Below are 25,765 nucleotides of genomic sequence, written 5' to 3' on the forward strand. Positions count from 1 at the left end.
GATTCTTGAAAAGCCCCTAAGAAAATCTTTCCCGTACCCACAAGGTTCTCAACTCAATACCCTGAAAATGAAAACTCGCAGAATTAAAGTTTAGTATTTTCGTACGTACAATATTTTCTATAACTACCACTAAATCAAATTCGACTTAAAAAGTCTTACCTTAACTTAGGGATGATTCCCAACGTTCCCAATCAATACCCTGGAACTGAAAATTTCCAGTATTAAAGTTCAGTATTTGTACGCGTATATTACTTTCTTCAACTGTCAAAAATCCAAATATTGAATATAAAGCCTTACCTTGGATTTGGGATGAAATCCAACTTCGTTTTCCTGACGATCCGTTCCGGCAGACTTGTAGAGAACTTCGCCAGGAGCGTCGTGGTGGCTTCGGTTTGTCGATCCGGCGTAAAACTAGCCCGAAATCGAAGAGCGAGAGAGTCGTAGGAGAGAGGGAGAAGAGAGAGAGAGAGAGAGAGAAAGCACTTCCAAAAAAAATATAAGCAAGCTTCTTGAAGAAGCTTGTGTTATATAATAGTAAACCTTAATTAAAGTATAGCTTCTTGAAGAAGCTTTCATAGTTTATATATATATATATATATATATATATACACACACACACACACACATGCTTTAATATTTATATATATATATATATATTTGTTCCTATTCATTTTACTTGTTAATTTAATTAATTAATTTTATTTTATTATTTTATTATTATTATTTTTTAAATTAAAATTTATTATTATTATTTTTTTTTTCCCGGTTACTACACGTAGCGCACGCGGTGAGAAATGATACGATGTCTCGGGACGAGAACGAGGCGGCCTAGGGGGTGCATCGACCTCGACCCCATCGAAAAGATCGTCCAATAAAAATGACATGGATGGGGTAGCAGCAGAGTCGGATGGGGCATCAGTCGGTCTGCTCGATGGTCCGACAATATAAGCTGCAGTGGAAGGCGCATAAGGCGCTGACGGGCCAAACAAGTACTCGGCCTATACGACTGGTGGGGAGGACATGGGTGTCCTTGGACGACTAGAGGAAGCATGTTGTCCTCCTCGTACTAGAGCTAGTCGACCTCCTCGTGCTGGTACATCAGGTCGACCTCCTCGTTTTGGGATCCGTTGACTGTCCTCGTGGACGAGGTCCAGTGCAGCACGCATCAATCGGTGGATCGCAGGATCTGACGAGATCTGCTCTGCCTCAATGACTATGTCAGCCTACAGGATATGAACATATTTTATTAACGCATTCAAATTGGAACGTATATATAATAAAATGAGTTGTGGCATTAATCTTCTTACGAGACTCAAATATATAGCTGCGGTCCTGTCGACGAAGCGGCGTGTGATATACCTATACCAAGTGAAGTATGGGTCATCTAGACGCATCGGACTGTGCTCCGCCACTCCTCGTACGATGTAGTCTCGCCGATGCTCCCACGCAGTGACGAATATCGCGTGCGTACTCGACCAGTCTGTGACCCCTCGACCACGTCCATCCATGCCATGGAGATCGTCCCCAACAATATCTACCCCCGAAGTCATAAATGGGGCGGGAATGACCTGTCGAAACCCGAACTGTCGCATGACTCGATCGAGGAGATATCACTCAATAATATGAAAGCATATGAGTGGCACTCCGCTACCCACAGGTCCCTCCCTTCTGCATAGGCAGGCGGCATGTCGGCTAAAATCTCATTCGTGTAGGGCATCCATATAAACTGCAGTTAGACAAAATAAAAAGTTATGCAGACTATACACAACTGAAAGAAAGAAAGAAATGCTTTCATGTGCTATACTTTAACTGATTTATACTTCATGCTCCCGGTGCATGTCCAACTCGAACCTGTACCAGGGCAATGTGTGAAGTGCAACCATCGATGCCCTCAAGTCGTCCCTCCATCTGTATAAGATGAAATCTAAGTTCCCAAATGCAAGACTACTACATATTACGAATTAGTATTCGTAATAGTTATTGAGTGAATATATAGGGATAGATAAAATAGGTACTAACCGATATGCGAGCGGGAGAGGATCAACCGGACAACCGTCCTGACCCCTCTCAATCTATAGGAAACCTCGCTGCGTAGGCGCGAATGAAGGAAATCTCTCCCAAGCCCAAACCTGGAGTAAGCGAAGGGGGCCCGCAATCTGTGTCTTCGAGTGGTGCGCGGCGCGACACATCTCCCTGTACAACCACGCCAAAGTGGCGGACCCCCAACTGTACGAGTGACACGCTCTGAAGTCCTCAAGAAGTGGAAGGAACATAAGATGCGCATAACTGCCGGAAACATCCGAGAAGATCACCCCACAAATCAAACGCAACAAGTGGGCTCGTGCGTGGCATGCTATTGTCTGAACATCTGCATGTGCCGGGAGCTCACGAAACGCATCCCCCTCAAGGAACCGCATAGGGATGCGTGCACCAACCAACTCGCTGTCAGGCGGAACAACGCCTAACAAACGCGCGCACATAGTACGCAGGGCGAGTCGACCCTGACGGTCTGTAGGTCCCTCCACTGGTTCGGCAGTGCGACCAATGACAGCTCGCCCATCAATCGGCAACCCGAACAAAATAGCTACATCCTGTAATGTGACGGTGGCCTCACCATAAGGTAGGTGGAACGTGTGCGAATCGGGTCTCCATCGCTCCACCAATGATGTGACAAGATGCCAATCAAGCTGGATATGAGCAATCCGATAAATGCCATAAAACCCCGCATCGCGTATCAGCTGGACAATGCGGGGGTCTGCCTCTAACCAACGCTCGGCATTGGATCGGACGGCCCTGGATCAATCCTGGAAATGCATCGTTGCATCAGAATAGGTATAAATAAAAAACAAATAGTGTCAAATTGTATAAAACTGCATACGAAATCAACGTGACGGTCCCGCTGCATCGCCCGAGTGGGTCCTTCTTCGACACCTTGTGTAACGACCTGCTCCTTTTTCACATATTTTTTTTTTATATATATGAATAAATTATCATCACATCATACATCCCAGCTCAGCAGGTCATAATCCACCTAGGCCCGTGGGCACCAGGGATATAACAAAACATACAGCAGAAGCCTACGCAGCAGAAAGTATAAAATCATATACATCTCATCATATTGTGCATAACACATACCAGAGTCACTACAATTACTATCTTACAGTATATACATCTCAAAAATGAAATATAGGGACAACCTCCCACAAAACCTAACTGTCCCTACCAAAAACTTACCCTTCCAAAGAGGGCAAACAACTGATCTAGATCAGCGGGGGTTTTCCCGCTCTCCTATCAGGGGCTCCTGAAAAATGTATAAGATTTAGGGGTGAGACACCTCTCAGTAAGGGAAATAAACTAATACCAGTGTGTGGCAACATGAGTATTTTGTGTTCTACATATACCATACATAACATATTCAATACTGTTTATCAAATATGGGAAAACATATGCATATCAACACATAGCAGAATATACTGCATTTTCATAAACATATCTCATCTCATACACTAATAATAACATAAAACAATCCTGGTAGGTTAACTGGCTGTTGTCATGTATTACCCCCACATGACTGGGTTGTGTGGCCCGAAGGCGGGACCTGACAATGGTTGGCCGACCACTGCCAAGTCAAACAGTAGTCTGTAGGTCCGATGGGTCTACCCAGACTGGTCCGTACACCAGGGGCGATAACAGCACACTTCTTGAAAATAACCACATCGACCATCCAATCTCAAACCACTCCGTACAACGGCGTTAACACAGATATCATGATCACGAAGACCATGGACACATAGCAACGGTACCGTGCAAGTGCTAGCCTAGACCAAGCCAACCAGGTTCTGATATCATATACATATACTAAAACCGTGATACATAAATATCTCATATCATTTATTTTCACATCAATCATATCATTTCACATATATACGTGTATCATGAAAATCATCGGCCCGTACGCCGGTATTACACATTTTAACATAGCACGGCCCGTACGCCGGCAAATCACATAGCACAGCCCGTACGCTGGCAAACCACATAGCACGGCCCGTACGCCGGCAAATCACATAGCACAGCCCGTACGCTGGCAAATCACATAGCACGGCCCATACGCCGGCAAATCTCATCCACATAGCACGGCCCATACGCCGGCAAATCACATATATATATAAAAATATTTCGGCCCGTATGCCGATTTTCCATCATAGAAATCCATATCGTCCCCATTCAAAAAAAAAAAACAGTATTTCACAATATTTTTATACTCATGCCACACTAAACAATTTTCTACGTATTCAACATATAATCATTTAAACAGTATTTTCCAAATATAAATCACATATATAAATATATTTATTTTTCCTGAAACCAGATGCTATATATATATATACATACATTTTCTCAAAACAAAACTAGCTTAGTTTATCCCCTTACCTGATTCCTGAAAAGCCCCTAAGAAAATCTTCCCCGTACCCACAAGGTTCTCAACTCAACACCCTGAAATGAAAACTCGCAGAATTAAAGTTTAGTATTTTCGTACGTACAATATTTTTTATAACTACCACTAAGTCAAATTCGACTTAAAAAGTCTTACCTCAACTTAGGGATGATTCCCAACGATCCCAATCAATACCCTGGAACTGAAAATTTTCAGTATTAGAGTTCAATATTTTTACGCGTATATCACTTTTTCTTCAACTGTCAAAATTCCAAATATTGAATATAAAACCTTACCTTGGATTTGGGATGAAATCCAACTTTGTTTCCTTGACGATCCACTCCGGCAGTCTTGTAGAGAACTTCGCCAAGAGCGTCGTGGTGGCTTCGGTTTGTCGATCCGGCGTAAAACTAGCCCAGAATCGAAGAGAGAGAGAGTCGTAGGAGAGAGAGAGAGAGAGAGAGAGAGAGAGAGAGAGAGAGCACTTCCAAAAAAATATATCAAAGTAAGCTTCTTGAAGAAGCTTTCCATTTCCTATATATAATAATAAACCTTAAATAAAGTAAAGCTTCTTTAAGAAGCTTTCATACTTTATATATATATATATATATACACACACACACACACACACACATATATATATACATGCTTTAATATTTATATATATATATATATATATTTGTTCCTTATCATACTATTCATTTTACTTGTTAATTTAATTAATTAATTTTATTTTATTATTTTTTTTTTAATTTTTTTTTTTCCTGTTACTACATTCCTCTCCCCTTAAAAGAATTTCGTCCTCGAAATTTACTGTTTCCGTAACTCGCCATCCTTTAATTAGGAAAAAGGGTCTACTCATTTTATTACCTACCCTCACTTATGGCGGAGGAATACCGTGGTTACATTTTGGGTTTTGGAAGATTACATATACAAAAGAAAAACCATTCTCCCAAAACTAAAGTACTACACTATTCAACCATTACATGTACCTACAACAGAAAACTACTTAACTATTTACATTTATTCACTCAGACTTCTTGAAATAAATGTGGATACCTCTGCTTCATCTGCTCCTCAGACTCCCAAGAAGCCTCTTCTACTGCATGATTCCTCCACAAGACTTTTACTTGAGGAATCGTCCTGTTACGTAGCTCTTGCACTTTCCTATCCAGAATCTGTACTGGTACCTCCTCATATCCCAGTGAATCACTAAGCTCCAACTCATCATAATTGATGACATGAGAAGGGTCTGGGACGTATTTCCTCAACATAGCAACATGAAATACGTTGTGAATCCTGGACAATACAGGTGGCAAAGCTAGCCTGTAGGCTACCGGTCCCACTTTATCTAGAATCTCAAATGGACCGATAAACCTAGGACTAAGTCTACCCTTCCTCCCAAATCGCATAACCCCTTTCATCGGAGCTATCTTCAAAAATACGTGATCACCTACATCAAACTCTAAATTCCTGCGGCGATGGTCGGCATAACTCTTCTGTCGGCTCTGAGCTGCACTGATCCTGTCCCTGATAAGACGAACTTTATCACATGCCTGCTGAACCAGCTCTGGCCCCACTACTCGCCGCTCACCCACTTCATCCCAAAACAAAGGAGAACGACATCTCCTACCGTACAGAGCCTCAAATGGTGCCATGCCAATGCTAGATTGATAACTGTTATTATATGCAAATTCTACTAATGACATGAACTGAGTCCAACTACCCCCAAAGTCTAGTACACACGCTCTGAGCATGTCCTCTAATATCTGTATCGTCCTCTCAGTCTGCCCGTCTGACTGAGGATGGAATGCCGTACTAAATGATAACTGAGACCCCAGAGCCTCGTGCAGACTTCTCCAAAATCGTGATGTGAATCGTGGGTCTCGATCCGACACAATAGATACAGGCACCCCATGAGAACGTACTATCTCCTGAATGTAAATTTCCGCTAAATGGCTGAGGGAGTAGCTGATCTTGATGGGAATAAAGTGAGCGGTCTTCGTCAATCGATCAACAATCACCCAAATGGCATTATGACCATGTAACGCCGTCGGCAGTCCTGACACGAAGTCCATCGATATGTGATCCCACTTCCACTCCGGGATGAATAACGGCTGCAACTGCCCTGCCGGTCTCTGGTGCTCAGCCTTTACCTACTGGCACGTCAAACACTGTGCTACATACTCAGCAATCTCTCTCTTCATACCACTCCACCAGTATGACTCTCGCAATCTCTGTACATCTTCGTACTACCGGGATGAACTGTATGCAAAGATCTGTGAGCCTCCTCTAGAATAGTCTTCCTGATCTCAGTATCGGCAGGAACACATAATCTAGAACGGAACTGCAAAGCTCTATCATCTGCGATACTGAACTCCTCCCCCTGCCCACTCTGTACTCTGTCTATCACCTTCACTAGCTCTGGATCTTCCTTCTGGGCAGCTTTAATTCTCTCTTGTAGGGTAGGCTGTACCACTAGGCTAGCAATACATACTGGGAGATCACATAAACCTTAAATAAAGTAAAGCTTCTTTAAGAAGCTTTCATACTTTATATATATATATATATATATATATATACACACACACACACACACATATATATATATACATGCTTTAATATTTATATATATATATATATTTGTTCCTTATCATACTATTCATTTTACTTGTTAATTTAATTAATTAATTTTATTTTATTATTATTATTTTTTTTTTTAAATTTTTTTTTTCGGTTACTACACCTTGTGCGATTATGCCCTTCTTGATGACATATACTGCACGTGCTCCTTTTCCTACCTTCCCTAGCGTCCATCTCATTGTGTATATGGGAGCTCCTTGGATGACCTTTATGTCGAGCATACGCTGGATTTGCCTGTATAGTCGGCAAAGACGATGCTGGCCAGTACGCCTCGTGCATAATCGGCTGAAAATCCGCCGCATATGTCGCATAATGTTCGGCGGTGGTCCAACAAGGCTCAACGTACTGCATGGCATTGAGTCGTGTCTCTGCACATGCAGCGAGAAGGTGGGAGCATGGAAAGTGTAAGGCTTGCCACTTCCCACACGAGCAGCCGTGCAAATCCTGGATGCGCAGCGTTTGCACGTTGTTTCCTTTATGAGGTCCCAACTGCGCAGTCGTGATGCTGAAAGTACCTCTAGACCGGTTGAACGTCGTCACGCGATGTCCGGTCGCCTTCAACTTCCTTCTTTCCATCGCAAGCAATGTATGAGGAGTTAATGCATTTCCTCCTGATATTGCATTACGAGTAGCCTCACGTCGGCTATTGAAATAATGTGCAACATGATAAAATGTCAGTTGCACAAGGGCAGTGATTGGGAGGCTACGAGCGCCCTTAAGGACGGCGTTGAAACATTCGACGAGGTTTGTCGTCATGTTCCCATACCTTCTGCCCCCGTCGTGGCACTGAGTCCATATATGAGGAGCGATTTGATCGAAGAACGTCTTTGCCCACCCTCATCGAAGATCTTCTCCATTCATATGTTAAACTTTCTGACCTGATGCTCCCTTCCCGCGCGCTCAGCCATTCGCTTCAGATTGACATTGTGCACTTTCGTGCTGAAGTTGCTTACAACGTGTCGAAGGCAGAATCGGTGGTGCGCACGCGGTGGCTGCCAATCAGGATTGTGAGACACTGCAGCGATGATCCCTGGATGCCTATCTGATATAAGGCAAATGTCGTCCCTATCGACAATGGAACGAAGACAACACAGAAACCAATTCCATGTGTCCAAACTTTCCTCTTGCACAATAGTGAATGCAAGAGGAAATATTTGCCTATTTGCATCCGGGCACGTCGCAATAAGGAGTTTTCCCTTGTACTTACCGTACAAGTGTGTCCCATCTATACGTATTACAGGAGGACAGTGGGGAAAACCTTGAATAGATGCTGCGAACGCCCAAATGACTGATACAAATGTTACGGTCTGATCGCTGCCTGGTATAGGGTTCCACCTCCACTTTACGACAGTACCAGGATTATAAGTGCACATTGCTTCCATCCACCTAGGCAACGTCTGATAAGACTTCTCCCAATCGCCGAATACTTGGGCAATTGCCTTCTGTTTGCCTAACCAAATTTTCTTATATGAGATGGAATAGCCGAAACGACGATCTATGAATTCTTTCAATGTAGAGATTAAGGTCGACGCATCACCCCTTATCACATTCACAACCTCACTAGCAATAAGGGACGACGTGATTTGGCTATGGTCTTGCGAAAGGAGTTCATTCAAGCATGTGTGCGGACCACCATATTGTGTGATTTCAAAGAATCGATGTTTCTAACGATACATCGCACGCAGTCTCCAACTGCATTCAGAGTTCTTACACCTAACAACCCATAATAGTGGGGTCGACTGCAGGACGTAGAAGTCATGGTGCGTTCGAGCGTGGTATATTCGCACAGCAGCTATCAATTGATCTTTCGACCCGAATAGCATCCCTTGACTTAGTTCTGATGATTCATCCCAATGAGTTACCCGTATAGGAAGCTCGTCACCATGGGACAAATCTGCAGCCTCTACGTCAATTACACCATACATAGGAGGTTTGTCCATGAAATCTGCCGTATCCGTGCCATCGTTCGATTGACGGGGGGGAGGGGTGGGTCGACATCATCGGGGAACTCGTTCATCCCTTCACCAATTTCCTCCTCGTACGTGTCATCTTGTAAATGAACATCGTTCGTGATGTTCATCCCCACGTCCAGCGCGTTGTTCGCTATTGCGAACAACGATCCTGGTTGTTCTGCTGAAACATCTTCGCAAACACCATGATAATTCATATGGATAGTAGTTCCTTCATACGTCTGCGCCTCGAATGACGATCGTGGACATTCATTCATATCCACAACAGGCATCCCACCAACATCTGCATCTTCTTCCTCCGCTTCAACCACTTGCTCAATAGACGTGCCCGGCTGCCCATGTGCGGCGACACCCATCTAAGGAATGAGTTCAACATACACTTGCACAGTCAAATATGTCGTCCCTACGTAGTGTGCATCCAACACCATGCGCAAACCGTAATCACTAGTTACGGGAACAACCTCATAGAAGATTGTATCATGATGCCCCTTAATCGGGTATCTTGCGGTTAGCCGCAATACATTTTGATTTGGATCAATTTGCAAATACTTATATATCTTCGTATGCAATTTAGTTAATTTACACCTATGACCAATTCTAATAGTTTGAACTGGCGGAAAACTATAACTAACACCGGTTTGGCCGGTTATAATGTTACCCCCCATGTAGAACAATACCGGAACCGGAATACTGCTTGAACTTCCTGCCATCTAGATTGACGCCCGGTAAATATAAAAGACCTACGCAAAACAATAATTTTATGTATAAGTCGTATGCTAAGTGAATAGTGAACAAAAATTATTTTCAATACATTAATGTGCACATTATATTCTCTAAACGTTTCACTTGTCACTTTGAAAATATTCTTGCATGCAATTCTGACTTCTTTACAAAAAGTCGTATCGAAATTTGGGCAGCATGCCAAGTGTAATTTGAACATTGATCAATTTTTACAATGACCCTTAAAGGTTTGCAGACAATATAATAATATAGTTGAAGCATGCGAGAACCTATGATATTTACCAGCATGCAATTCACATCACTGCATCAGCCATGCAGGAGGCATTTAAATTCGCGCTTAGAAAACAAATACTTTTAGATATAACATATAATATCTTTGAAATTTTTTTGTAACCAAGCCTTCAATTAATGCGTGTGTCACAAATATTTATTTAATATTTCATAAAAAGTAAAAGACATTTTATATTTTATATTATATAATAAAATTAATTATATATATATATGTATGTATATACATATCTCAAATATAGATTCAAAAGCTTAAGCAACATCATGTGCCATTGAGTGTATACTAAATAATTAACTTATAATTCCTTCAACTTATATGCATGCTTCTTTTCATATTCACATTGCTTCCAAACATTAATAAAAAATTATTTTTAATATATCATTTATCTCTAATGAACTCATTTTGTCACTAATTTAGAAAGTTATTTTTTATACATAAGAAAGAAAATGAGATTCATTATCTCCCAAAGGCAACTAGTTAACCACATACCTTTTGTCATTTATATAGTTTGTATTATCAAATTCCAAACACAAACAAATCATAGTCATGTGTAGTAGATCGGATCGTACTCTAACAAAAAAATTTGTATGATTTTGGCATGGAGCACACTCAATATGAGTATAAAAGACTAATGTTGAACAAGTTAAATTAACTTAAATATAACCCTTTAACTTTATTATTAAGCATTTATAGATCAACAAACTACAACTTATTTGTTACTATAAGATAATTATACAATAGAAAATTTTATAATACTTTTGAAATCCCGAGGAAGATCAATGAAATTTTTATAAATTTTAAAAAAGCTTCACTGAAGTGCAAATGACTTGATTTCAATATATAGTTTTTGGATTCCAAATTTGGAGGGCTTCTCATTGGGATGTAAAAATTATATTTTGGAAGATTGAAATTAAATTAGAGAAGTAGTAAGAAGATAATCAATGATATTTTGACTTGTTTTGACCAAAATTTTAACTTATGTATATTCATAGTGGATCATAAGGCTCCCATTTCTTATTCACATTCCCATTTTCATATACATTTTCATTTGTCATGTTGTTAAAATAAATATAGAAGTGGGTAAAAAATGGTTTAAGTTTTAATCATAACAAGAAAATGGTGTCATTTCAACCTCAATAACATGACATGAGGATGCAAAGCTCTCCATCCCCGACTAGTTAGGGTTTGTTTAGGTTAATGACTCTATTAGAAATACATATATTTTTTCATTATACTTTCTCCATACAGTTAAGAACCAAAAATTATTCAAATATGATTCATTTTTATTTTAAATTATATGTAATAAAAATTAATTTTCTTCCTTTTTTTTTTTTTTTTCTCTTTTTAACTATATGCCATTTATTAAACCCTAACAAACTCTCAACTATAGGTTTTAGGCTCCCAACTCGACCAGTCTTCTTTAAGCATGGTTTCATTCACATGAAATATATCATAATCTAATTTCCTGAGTTAAATACAGATTTGTCACTAAAACTATTTTAAAATAAGTTACTTTAATCATTTGTTACGAATTAGGAAGAACTTGTAATACCCATTAGAAATGGCATTGTGCATTCCAAAATAACCTTATCAAAATGAGTTAAGACCCACAAACAACACAAAAAATACAAACAAACAAATGTCCTAAACACTATTTCTTCTTTGATATTAATGAATATGTAAATTTAAAATATTGAAGATATAATTTGAAGCAAAAATATTTGATCAATATACTTTTTTTTTTATTTCAAATTTTCAGATTATATTGTTAAAAAATTAAATGATTATGCGGAGTATATACAAATACTATTAAAGACATAAACTATAATGACATTATTAATTAAAAAAACTAACCTTCCTCTAAATGTAGCAACGAACCCAAATACTCGGAACGCGGCGTGTGATATCAAACCAACTCAAAACATAAACAATTATCTCATATAAATCTCAGTAAGTTAAATAAAATATTCACGTTATTTTTCTAAATATTAAATAACATACCCTATCTTTGGCTCTTAAATAACCTCGCCTCGCCTTCGCCCGAGCCCGAACGGTCACCTGCACCTCGAACGGTCACCTGCCAACGCAATGGTCGTCTGCAAGCTCGAAGGAAGGTTTGCAACTTTTCTTCTCTTCTCCTTTGCACGATTGTGTTCTGAGAAGGCTCAGGAAGGAATTCAACACGCAAAACAAATCTCGCAGGTTGGACTTGTGAGATTTACCACGTGGCACGATCGTCTGTAATCTCGCAGCCACGCGTCGCCTCTCCGTTCGATTGCTTCTTAAATCTCGCAGGTTGGACCTGCGAGATTCACCACGTGTCACGATCGCTCGTAATCTTGCAGCCACGCGTCGCCTCTCCTTTCGATCGCTTCGTAAATCTCGCAGGTTGGACCTGCGAGATTTACCACGTGTCACGATCGCTCGTAATCTCGCAGCCACGCGTCGCCTCTCTGTTCGATATCTTCTCAAATCTCGCAGGTTGGACCTGCGAGATTTCTTCACCCATCGCCAGACGTCACGTTACCCCTGTTTCTTTCTTTGCCACGCGTCGATGGCAGAGTGGCTACCTGTTTAAATCTCGCAGCATGAAGCTGCGAGATTACGTGAGCATTATTTTGGAAAAAAATTTCCTGTTTAGAGTATTATTTTATATTTTATTTATTTTTAATTATAAAACTGGAAAAAACTCCAAAAACGTAGGTACCTAGTTCAAAATTTCAGGACTGTAAACGCGTTACAGTGCCTTGATGTGTTTTGGTCCCATTCTCCCGCCATTTGAGCCTAGGGATCACGGAGTCGCAGTTCCCCCTCCTTCATCATCTCTTTCACCCCTCTCGCTACTCTTTTCATCTCTCAATTGCAGATTTCCGTAGCTGGCTCATACATAGACAAGCCACAGATCCGTTGAAGTTTACACAGATGGCCGGCCAAACTGATCCCCACCTATCTCTCTTCTCTCCCGAAGAGGTTTCTCCAATTGATTCGCCTTCGATTTTTTTTTTTTGTTTCTTTCTTGAAATTTTTGCATTCTTCCGTCACCTCTTCAGAGAAAACCGGTATACCTTAATTGTTTTGTATTTCGCTTTTTCAGATAGAGTTCATCGGCGAAGACGAGATGGTCGAAATCGTCCCGAATATGAGGATGGAACCTCTCAATTTGATCTGTGTAATCTCTCCACCCCTGTGAAATTTGTTGGCTATGATGTTTTATTGTGCGTATGCGTTGATTTACGGGTCGCTTGGGGTGGCAGGGTGATTTTGGCCCTTTTCTTCCACAAATAGCAACTCAAGTGCCTCTGTGGTTAGCAGTGGCTTTGAAGAAGAGAGGAAAATGCACGATACGACCTCCTCGATGGATGTTAGTCGGTGTGTACTTCTGTTTCGCTTCCTCTTTTCTTTGGCTTATTTAGTTCTTTTGTACAGAACTGTTATCAATACTTTTTGCCTCCATAGTTGTGAAAAATATTTTCATTTTTATTTTTTCAAAGAATTACAAATCTGCTTGGTATTTATTTCCAGATTTCCAAATAATCACACAGCTTGGTTTACTTTTTTCTAAAAATTAGATAAGAAATTAAAAATTTAGAAAAACAATAAAAAGATGTTATGTAATTTTCCTATATAATTTTAGGAAATTAAAAACACAGTGGCATTTTTTTAATTGTTTGAAAAAATAAAATGAAAAATGAAACTAATTTTCACAAGTGAGTATTGACAAAACTTTTTATAGTTTTTCATTTTTTTTCGTACAAATGTTGCAAAACTTGAAAATAAGTTGGATTTTTTGTAATTATTTAATTAAAACTGTTTTCTACAACTAAACATGTTTGTATTTCTCTCGCTTGGCTATATTCATGGTTTTGAGTCCTGATGTCTAAATATTATCCAATTATGTGACCAAGTTTAGTTTATAAAATTTAAACTATTTTTAATTTTTGGTTGAGCTGATAAACAATCAAAGCAGGTGAACCTTCTGAAATTTGACTCCCTCCAAAAGGAAAAGGTCTGGCTGAAAGTCATTGATGAATTCTTACTGTTGATTCACATTACTTGCACAGATTTAAAATTTTTCTATAAATTTATAATCTTAATCAAATCTTGTGTGCCGCACATGTTCACAATAGATAGAAGAATTGAAACACTTCACTTTCAGAAAAGCCATAAAGAAGTGCCATATACATTCAATTCATTTTTATTTGTTTAAAAGAGTTGTGCTATTAGATTACGTATGTGGAATGCCTATTTCTAGGAGTAGAATAGTTATAATAGAAGAATTTGATTGGTTGTACCAAATAATATGCTATAAGCCTATGACCATAAAGCAAATAACAATGTAAAACTTTTAATGGATTCATTGTTAGGAATAGAGAAGGAATCACTATTCCCAAATTTCACCATAGAATCCTTTGTCGTTCCATCTCATCACTATTCCCAAATTTCACCATGGAATCATTTTTTATTCCATGTTGGATGGAATGACAAGGAATAACTATTACTGTGGGAATATCTATTTCCAAATTTATCATTCTATTCAATCTTATTCTTAGGAATAGCTATTTTTGTGAACCAAAGATAACCTTAGGTTGTATCAGTGTGAACCATTTAAATCTACATACTCAAAATTAAAACTCATTTTGAAGTTGTGATGGTATGAATATGATGAAATTACATATATGTATATAAATATATTTCATAGTCTACCTTCCAAAGGTTCTTCAATTTTTGTTGGTCCTCTTTCAATTCGATGCATTTGTTGATCGACGGTATTGATTTGAGCAAAATGATGGAATGGATATTTATGCTTTTGCATCCTTTTTACTATATATTTTGTTGTCATTTTTATCTGCCATCCTTTAAAAAGTTGGAATAGATATTTATACTTTTGCATCCTTTTAACTATATATTATGTTGTCAATATTATCTGCTATCCTTTAAAAATTTTGCTTAACTTGGTGCTGTACAATTGATCCTATACGCTGTATCTCTTCCATGATAAAAGATTTGTGTGAGAATTGGGTGAGGCAGTTTCAAACGTTTCAAGCCTCCAAGCACTTTTTGTGGGTGCACACTGCAATGCTAAAACTTAACTGGGGGGTGCTCCATTTTGTGACCTTGTATGCTTAATTTTTTGCTTGCAAGGCATATCAAGCATTAACCTAACCAGTCCTTCACGCCAACTCATTTTTTTTAATGGGCTAGTTATATCTTTAGTGAAATAACCATATACATTTATGTTTTTGTTGGTAATCAATATATTTAAAAATTATCTATTCATTATTTTCTTTTTTTCTAATCTGAACCTTGTGCTACCTTTTCTTTTGTTTATAAAAAATATTTCATTACCATATATGTTTCATACCTTACACCTTCAGTGTTGCCCAAGGCCTCTTAAGATGCAAAACTCCTCATCTTGTGCTTTCTACTCTAAAAAGTACTCATTCAGCAGACCAACACTTTGCAAAGTCTCAAAGTCTTAGGGGATGGTGCAGGAATATTGGGAAGAGGGTATATTATATTATTGTGCATTAATTGCTATTGTCATTGATAGTATATTTTGTCATGAAAATTGTAGAACCACTCTGGCAGCTTTTACCCAGTGATGAAAGCATTTGGTCTCATTGTCTTTTACATGGCAGAGGATTCATTGATACAGAGTTCAATAAAAATGAGTGTTCTTTTTTAAAGTTCATATAAAATTTATATTCGTATGAGTTAGTTGAAATAGTTTCAGAATTAAAGATGTTTGGCTTTTTCACCTAGAGAGTAAAATATCTGGCGTAGGCAAATGTGATGGCTTGACCTTTGCAATAGGAGTGGTAGTTTGATTTGTTTTTGTCAGATTACCATTTTACCTAAAAGCTTAATGATGCAGGGGCATCATCAAGGTTTTGCAGCCATGGAGAAATTAGAAGAGAAGAAGGAAGGGGAAGGGAGCAGAGAGGAGATACCAGGGGAAACTCACGTTGAATTCAATTCAAACTCATCAACAACTAACTTACAACATGACTTTCACACACTATTTAAAAGAAAGCCTAAACACATAAAATTACACACATATCCCTAAAACTACATGAATTATAAAGAAAACCATACTTTACACCAATATTACAAACAAGCCCCCAAAATACACATAATATTATACTAATTAAACTAAATACATCATAAACTACTAATTAAACCCAATAATATCTTAACCCAATTCTTCTGAATTATTCTCCAGCAAGGATCTTCCCAAGGTCTTACTTCTTGTCCTACATCAAGTCTCCCCCAGCTGGAAAAAATTCGGCCTTGAATTTTGAACTGTTGGAGGATCAAAAGGGAGAAGCAAACTTGGACTTTTCCAAAGCCAACACTTGAATGAGGTAAGAAATCACATTTCATTGGCAGCACCATAGACTGGACTTGAGAATTAGCATCAATGAACTCATCGAGGATGACAAACTTTCAATAGGAATGTTTGAAGGACTTTGGATGTATTCAATAGAATGGTTCGGATTGTCCTCTCTTTTGAGAAGGTCTTTCATTTTATAGGCAAGATTGCCAGCTATACAAGGAAACTTAAATCTGTACCTGCTAATTACACAGTGATTTTAGGAAGCTATATAGGGCAAGCTAAATCTCCTCTCCTATTTACGAAAGTATATACAACCTAGATTAATAGCTATTAACAAGGCATAATTTATGGCCTTCTATTGACATCCCCTCTCAAATTGATGCGGGTTATCGATAAGCATCAATTTGTTTGTAATAAAATTATGTCATTGCCGTGTGAGAGCCTTAGTGAAAATATTTGCTGCTTGAAGATTGCTAGACACATGAGGAAGAGAGATAGTTTGAGCTTCAAACGCCTCACGGATGAAGTGGCAATCAACCTTGATTGTTTAGTGCGTTCATGGAAGATGAGATTGGCTGAAATGTGAATGGCACTAGTATTATCCGCACGAAGAGAAGTAGGACCACCTGGAGAGAAGCCAAGTTCAGCCAATTGCCCTCGGAGCCAATGTATCTCAGTGCAAGCTTGGGACATGGCCCTATATTCGGATTCAGCAGAGGACTTAGAAACACGGTCCTGTTTCTTGCTTTTCCAAGAAATAAGAGCTGGACCAAGAAAACATACACCAACCCATAGTAGAACGTCGAGTGTTTCTACACCTGGCATAATCAGCATCACTACAGGCTGCAAGATCAAGTAAAATGCCAGAAGGATAGAAAAGTCCCTGCAAAGCTGTGCCATGGACATAGCGAATGATTTGTTGAATTGCAGCCATATGAAGGTGCCGAGGAGAAGCCATGAACTGACTAACCTGTTGGACTGCATAAGAAATATCAGGTTTAGTAATTGTAAGACAGACCAAGCTGCCAACCAGCGTACGATAGGCCACAGGGTCTGATAACAAGTCACCTTCTTCTTTGCACAGCTTGAGATTAAGTTGGGAGTATCAAGAGGGGTAGAGTCCTGGAGACCAGCAGCAGCCACCAAATCCTGGGCATACTTGTGCTGTGACAGAAAAATACCATGTGAACCAACAATAACTTCTAGACCAAGAAAATACGTAAGAGATCCCAAATCGTTCATGTGAAAAGAGTCCTGTAAATACTGCTTTAATTGGGAGATCATAACCGAATCAGTATCTGTGATGATTATGTCGTCAACATACACCAAGAGAATGACAACACCGATCTCTGTTTTGTGAAGAAAAAAGATGCATCATACTTGCTTTTGAGAAAAGCAAACTGGAGTAGGGCAGAAATAATTTTCTTATACCATGCACGAGGGGCCTGTTTGAGACCATACAAGGAACGATGCAACTTGCACATTGCTGAAAAAGGGGTGGAAAGTAAACTTGCAGGAGGATAAACATCTTCCTTGAGATCCTCGTGAAGAAAGGCGTTCTTCACATCCATTTGGTGCAAACCCCAATTTTGAGAAGCGGCAATAGCCAATGGTGGTCATTTTTGCCATTCGAGCAAAAGTTTCCTTGTAATTTACTCCATATTCTTGATTATTTCCAAGAGCTACTAAGCGGGCTTTATACCTTTCCAAACCAATGTTTTAAAAGGCGAAGGCGTAAGGCGAAGCGTTTTAACCCTCAAGGGCGAGGCGTGAGCCTTAAGGCATTGGGGTGTAAGCCCTTTGAGAATTTATTTTTTTGGATAAAATTTATTAAATAAATTATATATTTTTAAAATAAAGTAAAAATTAAGAAAATCACAAATTTAATGTAAAAAATGAAAAACTAGATGTGCTTCGCAAAATACTTGTTGGCCATTCAAAAATTGCTAACTTGAATACATGACATAAATCATGACAAGAGATAGCCATAGTGCTATACCATTACAAGAGTTAAAATTTAGAAATAAACTCTTATTATGACAAACATACATATAGTATGAGTTTATTTCAAGAGTTTTAGAAATAAACTCATATTATGACATACATACATATAGTTAAAATTTTCTAACCAATTCTAACTTAAAAATCATACACCCAAAATGCGTAAGCCTCAACTAAAAAGGCGCAAAATGTGTAAGCCTCAGCATGTAACGCGTTAGCCTTTTTGGAATTTGGTATTTTAGATTGAGCCTCAAGGCGTTTTAAGCATGCCTTGCCTTGAGGCGAGCCTTTTAAAACTGTTCCTAACTACCATCAGACTTAACCTTAATAGAATAGACCCACTTATATCCAAGTGGATTCACACCTGCAGGACAATCCACCACTTCCCAAGTCTTATTAGCCTCAAGAGCACATAGTTCCTCCTGCATGGCCTGCTGCCAGCATTATCTTTGACTGCCTGTGAGTAACCAGTAGGAATAGCAATAGGTGATAGAGTGGCAGACGGTGCAGAAGTAGTAGTACCTACCATACGTGACGGGAATCCATAACGGTCAGGAGGAACAAATACTCTAGAGGAGTGGCGCAAAGGAGCAGATGGCAAGATAGGAGCAGAAGGGGGCAGCACTGGAGGTCTTCGTTGGTATACCATGCCTGGCTGGAACCTTTCAACATGAATACTAGGAGCACTAAAAGTGACATCAAAAGAAGGCAAGAAAGCAACGAAAGATTCCGGTGAGGAAGACATAGGAAAGAACCATTGATTTTCAAAAAAGAGCACATTACTTGAAACACGAACCCAATTAGAGTTTGGATTATAGCATAATTAACCCTTTTGTGTGACACTATATCCACAACAGATGGATTGGGCAGAAAGCTTGTTTCTGTCCGGTTGGGGAAGATGCATAAAGCTTAGACACCCAAAAACGTGAAGATATATATAGGTAGGATTGCGATGATAAAGCTTGAAATATGGAGACTTGAAATCCAAAACTTGGGAAGGAAGTCTATTTATAAGAAAGGTTGCTCTGGTAAGTGCTTCTACTCAAAACGTAGGAGGAACTGAAGACTCAATGAGCATGGTCCGGACAACATCTAAAAGATGACGATTCTTTCGTTCAGCGACTCCATTTTGTTGTGGAGTATATGGACAAGAACATTTGGAGATAATACCTTTAGATTGCAAGAAAGATTGGAACTCATGAGACACATATTCCCCACCCGAGTCGGACCGAAGAATTTTAACAGCAGCTGAAAATTGAGTGGCAACAAGAGCTAATAACAGTTTGAACATATGAAATTCTGATTTGTGCCGCAAGAAATACACCCATGTATATCTACTGTAGTCATCTATCAATGTCATAAAATATTTGTATTGGGCATGAGAAATAATAGGACTAATACCCTAGACATCACTATGAATGATCTCAAAACAGTGGGTGGCTCTATTTCCTTCAGAAGGAAAGCGTGAAGTCTTACTTTTGCCAAGTTTACAAGTTGCACAAGCAGGAAACATAGTGGAAGAAGAATGCTCTTTATTATTCAATAGACCATATTTCAACAAATAATATAGAACCCTAGAATTAGGATGACCAAGGCGCTTATGCCAGACTTCATTTGACACTCTAGACTTATTGCAAAGTAAAGACAGTGCAGAGAAAGAAGGTAAGCTTTGTGGAACAGGTAGTTGTAGAGAAAAGAGACGTCCATGCCTAGGCCCCTTCGCTATCAACTGCCCTAACATCTGATCCTGCACAACTCAACCACCATGAGTAAGCATAAAAGTTTTAGTCCACAATCTGGCCAACAGAAAGTAAATTCACAGAGAGATTAGGTGATTCAAGAACATCCTTAAAGGAATAAGGTACATTACCAAGTGCCACAATGGGTAGAGTACTACCATTGGCTGTTTGAATATGTGAAGAGCCACAATATTCTCTGATATTACTTAAACCATGGGGAGAATTAGTCATATGATTAGAAGCACCCGAGTCTAAGATCCAAGAGGGAGATGAAGAACCAGTACCTTGAAGACTCAATGCTGAAAATGCGCTCGCAATCATTTCTTGCACTGTTTCTCAAGTTAGAAAAGGTACTGGTGGCTGTAAAGCAACAGCAGAAGTTGCAGCAGTAGCAGCAGGCATAGCTGGCTGTAAGTCACCAGTAACAACAACATGATAGACCTTGGTGGAGCATGAAGGGTGAATAGTACAGTCCTTAATAATGTGCCCTGGATGCTTGCAGTAATTACTAAATTTCTGAGGACAGTTAGGGGCAATATGGCCATATTTCTTGCAACTATAGCACTGTGTGGTGCTCATGTCATGATCCTCCCCCTTGCCATGCGCAGCATAGGCAACTGACACAGTATTAGAAGCAACACAAGACTGGTCCATAATATTTTGAGTATTGAGGCGTTGTTCCTCACGCAAGAATTCTTCAAAACAGGCCTCCAAAGTTGGAACAGGATCTCTATTTACTAGAAAGGCATGAATAGATTCAAAGTCGGGCCTCAATTTCATTAGAAATTGGTCTCTTTGGCTGATTTTGTGTACGTGTTTTATTGTCGCCAGTCCTGCCTCCAATCCTTCTGCAGAGACCGTGGCTGTAACAAGGTCAGAATAATCATTCCACAGAATCAGAAAACCAGAGTAGTAGTCTTGAACTGATAGATTCTCTTGAGTATAGTTAGCAATGGCCAACTCAAGCTGGAAGCGCCAAGCATTGTTGTCTTGGTTATAGACTTGCTTGAGATAATTCCCCATAGCCTTTGTAGACCTATGAGGACGCAAAGAAAGAATCAGATGTGGCTCCATAGAACCAAGAATCCGGGATATTATTTGATTATCTTTGGCATCCCAAGCTGCCTGGTCGGCCACAGACCTTTCTGCAGTAGATCCCTATTTGCTGCTGCCATCTATATGTTCCCACAGCTCTTTACCCTTGATAGAGGTCTCCAATTGAAACTCCCAAGCAGCATAATTTTTGCCGGTGAATCTGACACAAACTTTATCTGACTTCTCCATAAGTATTGAGGGTATGATTGAGAAAACTAGGATTGAGATTTCTTAGAGAATAGCTCTGATACCATAACAGAATGGTTCGAATTGCATTCTCTTTTGAGAAGGTCTTTCATTATATAGGCAAGGAAAGTTAAATCTGTACATGCTAATTACACAGAGTGATTTTAGGAAGCTATATATGGGACGCTAAATCTCCTCTCCTCTTTATGAAAGTATATACAACCTAGATTAATAGCTATTAACCAGGCATAATTTATGGCCTTCTATTGACAGTTTTCAAACACATTCATTGCCTTGCTTGTGGTGTCTTCAAGTTTAGTAACTTTGAAATGATCTAGAATCTCAGATTATTAGTCCTAATTGGTTGGTAGAGCAGGCTTCAAAATGATTTTCTTTTCATTATAGTGGAGGACAAATGTGTTCTTATGTCCTCAAGTCACACCCAAATCATCCAACCAAGGAGGAGTACATCGCCAATCTTCATAGATATAATATCACACCAAACATTAGTTGTGTAGACACTCCAATTTTAACCGGGCCTATCTTTTCCTTGTTGGGCTTTTGTGGAGCCTAGTTGTGTTTTAATTTGGATGCCGACCCGACCCCTATTTAATTAGAGATTTCTATCCTAAGGCTTAGTCCATGAGCGCTGCGGCTTGGGCCGTAGAAAATTTTGGAGCCCATTCGGAACGGAACCCTAGGCGCAACATATAAAATGGATTGCTTTCAGGTGATTAGGGTTCGTGTGGTTGTACCTGCGAGAGAGCGAGAGGGAGAGCATTGTATCGCCGCACTCTCTGTGTTTTCTTCCTGATAATATTGAAATCCTTGCAACTCCGTGGACGTAGGCAAAATTGCCGAACCACGTAAATATTGTCTTGTGCGTGTGATTGATTTTTCTTTGACGCTATTTTTCTCTATTTTGTTTCTCACAGGTTTTGGGAATTTGTTGTTTATTCCCAACAACTGGTATCAGAGCCTAGGGTTAGATTCGAGTGGGAGCAATGGCAGAGGAAGCAGGAAAGGCGTCTGGAATAGAAAAGTTTGATGGCACAGACTTTGGATTTTGGAGGATGCAGATCGAGGATTATCTCTATGGGAAGAAGTTACATCTACTGCTTCTAGGAGAAAAACCTGCTACTATGAAGGACGAGGAATGGACTCTCCTTGACAGACAGGTACTGGGAGTTATAAGATTAACTCTGTCCAGGTCTGTTGCACACAACGTCGTGAAGGAGAAAACTACAGCAGATCTGATGAAGGCTTTGTCTAGTATGTATGAAAAACCATCAGCAAATAACAAGGTACATCTGATGAAGAAATTATTTAATTTAAAGATGGCAGAAAACGCATCTGTAGTACAACATCTGAATGAGTTCAATACTATCACAAATCAATTATCGTCGGTAGAAATTGATTTTGATGATGAGATTCGTGCACTGATCGTTTTGGCTTCGTTGCCAAACAGTTGGGAGGCAATGAGGATGGCAGTAAGCAACTCTACTGGAAAGGAAAAACTGAAGTATAATGATATACGGGATTTAATTTTGGCTGAGGAGATTCGCAGAAGAGATGCAGGCGAAACCTCGGGATCCGGCTCTGCCCTAAACCTTGATACCAGAGGCAGAGGTAATGACCGAAATTCAGATCGGGGTAGATCAAAATCCAGAAATTATAATCGAAACAGAAGTAAATCCAGACCTGGCCAAAAGGGACAATGCTGGAACTGCGGGAAAACGGGTCACTTTAGGAGACAATGCAAAAGTCTTAAAAAGAAGAGTGAGGATGATTCTGCTAATGCTGTAACAGAAGAGGTACAGGATGCACTACTTCTTGCAGTAGACTGTCCACTTGATGATTGGGTTTTGGACTCAGGAGCTTCCTTTCATACCACTTCACACCATGAAATTATACAGAACTATGTAGCGGGAGATTTTGGTAAGGTGTATTTGGCTGATGGTACAGCTTTGGATGTTGTGGGTATGGGAAACGTCCGGATGTCATTGCCAAATGGGTCTGTTTGGTTACTAGAAAAGGTACGACATATTCCTGACTTGAGAAGGAATTTGATTTCTGTCGGACAGCTTGATGATGAAGGGCATGCGATGCTATTTGCTGGTGGCACTTGGAAGGTTACAAAGGGAGCTAGAGTATTGGCTCGTGGAAAGAAATCTGGTACTCTATACATGACCTCAAGTCCAAGAGATACAATTGCAGTTGCTGAAGCAAGTACCGATACAAGCTTATGGCACCGCAGACTTGGTCACATGAGTGAGAAGGGGATGAAGATGCTGCTGTCAAAAGGGAAACTACCGGAATTGAAGTCCGTTGATTTTGACTTGTGTGAAAGCTGCATCTTAGGAAAGCAGAAAAGGGTGAGTTTCTTGAAAAGTGGCAGAACACCGAAGGCTGAAAAATTGGAGTTAGTGCACACAGATTTATGGGGTCCTTCTCCTGTTGCATCTCTTGGGGGTTCAAGGTACTACGTTACTTTCATTGATGACTCAACCAGAAAGGTATGGGTTTATTTTCTGAGAAATAAATATGATGTATTTGAAACTTTTAAGAAGTGGAAGGCTATGGTTGAGACAGAGACAGGTTTGAAAGTAAAGTGTTTGAGGTTGGACAACGGAGGAGAGTACATAGATGGAGGGTTCAGAGAGTATTGTGCTACACATGGAATCAAAATGGAAAAGACCATTCCTGGGACACCACAGCAGAATGGTGTGGCTGAGCGCATGAACAGAACTCTCAACGAGCGTGCTAGGAGTATGAGGCTACATGCTAGACTACCAAAAACTTTCTGGGCTGATGCTGTCAGTACTGCAGCTTATCTGATAAATCGAGGACCTTCAGTTCCCATGGAGTTTAGACTTCCTGAAGAGGTTTGGAGCGATAAAGAGGTAAATTTTTCTTACTTAAAAGTTTTTGGTTGTGTTTCTTATGTTTATGTTGATTCTGATGCTCGTAGTAAACTTGATGCGAAGTCCAAAATATGCTATTTCATTGGCTATGGTGATGAGAAATTTGGCTATAGGTTTTGGGATGAACAAAATCATCAGAAGTAGAAATGTGATATTTAACGAACAGGTTATGTACAAGGACAGGTCAACCGTAGTGTCAGATGTCACAGCGATAGACCAGAAAAATTCTGAGTTTATTAACTTAGATGAGTTGACTGAAAATACTATCCAGGAAAGGGGTGAAGATGATAGGGAGAGTGTAGAATCGCAGGAAATTCAAATTACACATGTAGCTGCGGTCCGTAGATCTTCCAGGGCCACTAGACCTCCACAGCGTTATTCACCTGCTTTAAATTATCTTCTTCTAACTGATGGTGGTGAGCCAGAGTGTTATGATGAAGCCTTGCAGGACAAAAGTTCAAGCAAGTGGGAGTTAGCCATGAAAGATGAGATGGACTCCTTGTTGGGGAATCAGACATGGGAACTAACTGAATTGCCAGTAGGGAAGAAGGCTCTGCACAACAAGTGGGTATACAGAATAAAGAACGAACATGATGGTAGCAAGCGCTACAAAGCCAGATTAGTTGTCAAAAGATTTCAGCAAAAGGAAGGCATTGACTTTACAGAAATATTTTCTCCAGTTGTGAAGATGTCAACAATTAGACTGGTATTGGGAATGGTGGCTACAGAAAATCTACATCTTGAGCAGTTAGATGTGAAAACGGCATTCCTTCATGGTGACTTGGAGGAAGACATCTACATGATTCAGCCATAAGGGTTCATTGTCCAGGGACAAGAGAATTTAGTCTGCAAACTGAGAAAGAGCTTGTATGGTCTAAAACAAGCTCTAAGACAGTGGTATAAGAAGTTTGATAGTTTTATGCGTAAAATTGAGTTCAAGAGATGTGAAGCTGATCACTGTTGTTATGTTAAGTTCTTTGACAATTCTTATATCATTTTACTGCTATATGTAGATGATATGCTTATTGCACGGTCTAGCATTGAGGAGATTAATAATCTGAAGAAGCAATTGTCAGAACAGTTTGCAAAGAAGGATTTGGAGTTGCAAAACAAATCCTTGGAATGAGAATTATTAGAGACAAGGTTAATGGTACATTGAAGCTTTCACAGTCAGAGTATGTGAAGAAAATTCTCAGCAGATTCAACATGAATGAATCTAAACCAGTGAGCACACCCTTGGGTAGTCATTTCAAACTAAGCAAGGAACAGTTACCGAAGACAGAAGAAGAAAGGGACCATATGAGCAAGGTGCCCTATGCTTCAGCTATTGGCAGCTTGATGTATGCTATGGTGTGTACAAGGCCAGACATTGCACATGCAGTGGGAGTTGTGAGTAGATTCATGA

General features: G+C 39.6%; 1 protein-coding gene across 2 annotated transcripts in view; it reads left to right on the forward strand.

Annotated features, from left to right (window-relative positions):
• The first annotated feature begins 12,779 nt into the window (after positions 1–12,779).
• LOC131166380 (DNA replication complex GINS protein PSF2) overlaps positions 12,780–25,765 on the forward strand; it is a 29,555-nt gene continuing 16,569 nt past the window's right edge. For both annotated transcript variants that reach the window (XM_058124880.1, XM_058124881.1), the window contains exons 1-3: positions 12,780–13,048; positions 13,173–13,247; positions 13,333–13,447. In XM_058124880.1, the coding sequence (XP_057980863.1) occupies positions 13,001–13,048; positions 13,173–13,247; positions 13,333–13,447 (238 nt within the window). In that variant the 5' untranslated portion in view covers positions 12,780–13,000. The remainder of the gene's footprint in view (positions 13,049–13,172; positions 13,248–13,332; positions 13,448–25,765) is intronic.

Source organism: Malania oleifera, chromosome 10 (genome assembly GCF_029873635.1).
Source record: "Malania oleifera isolate guangnan ecotype guangnan chromosome 10, ASM2987363v1, whole genome shotgun sequence".
Taxonomy (NCBI): domain Eukaryota; kingdom Viridiplantae; phylum Streptophyta; class Magnoliopsida; order Santalales; family Ximeniaceae; genus Malania; species Malania oleifera.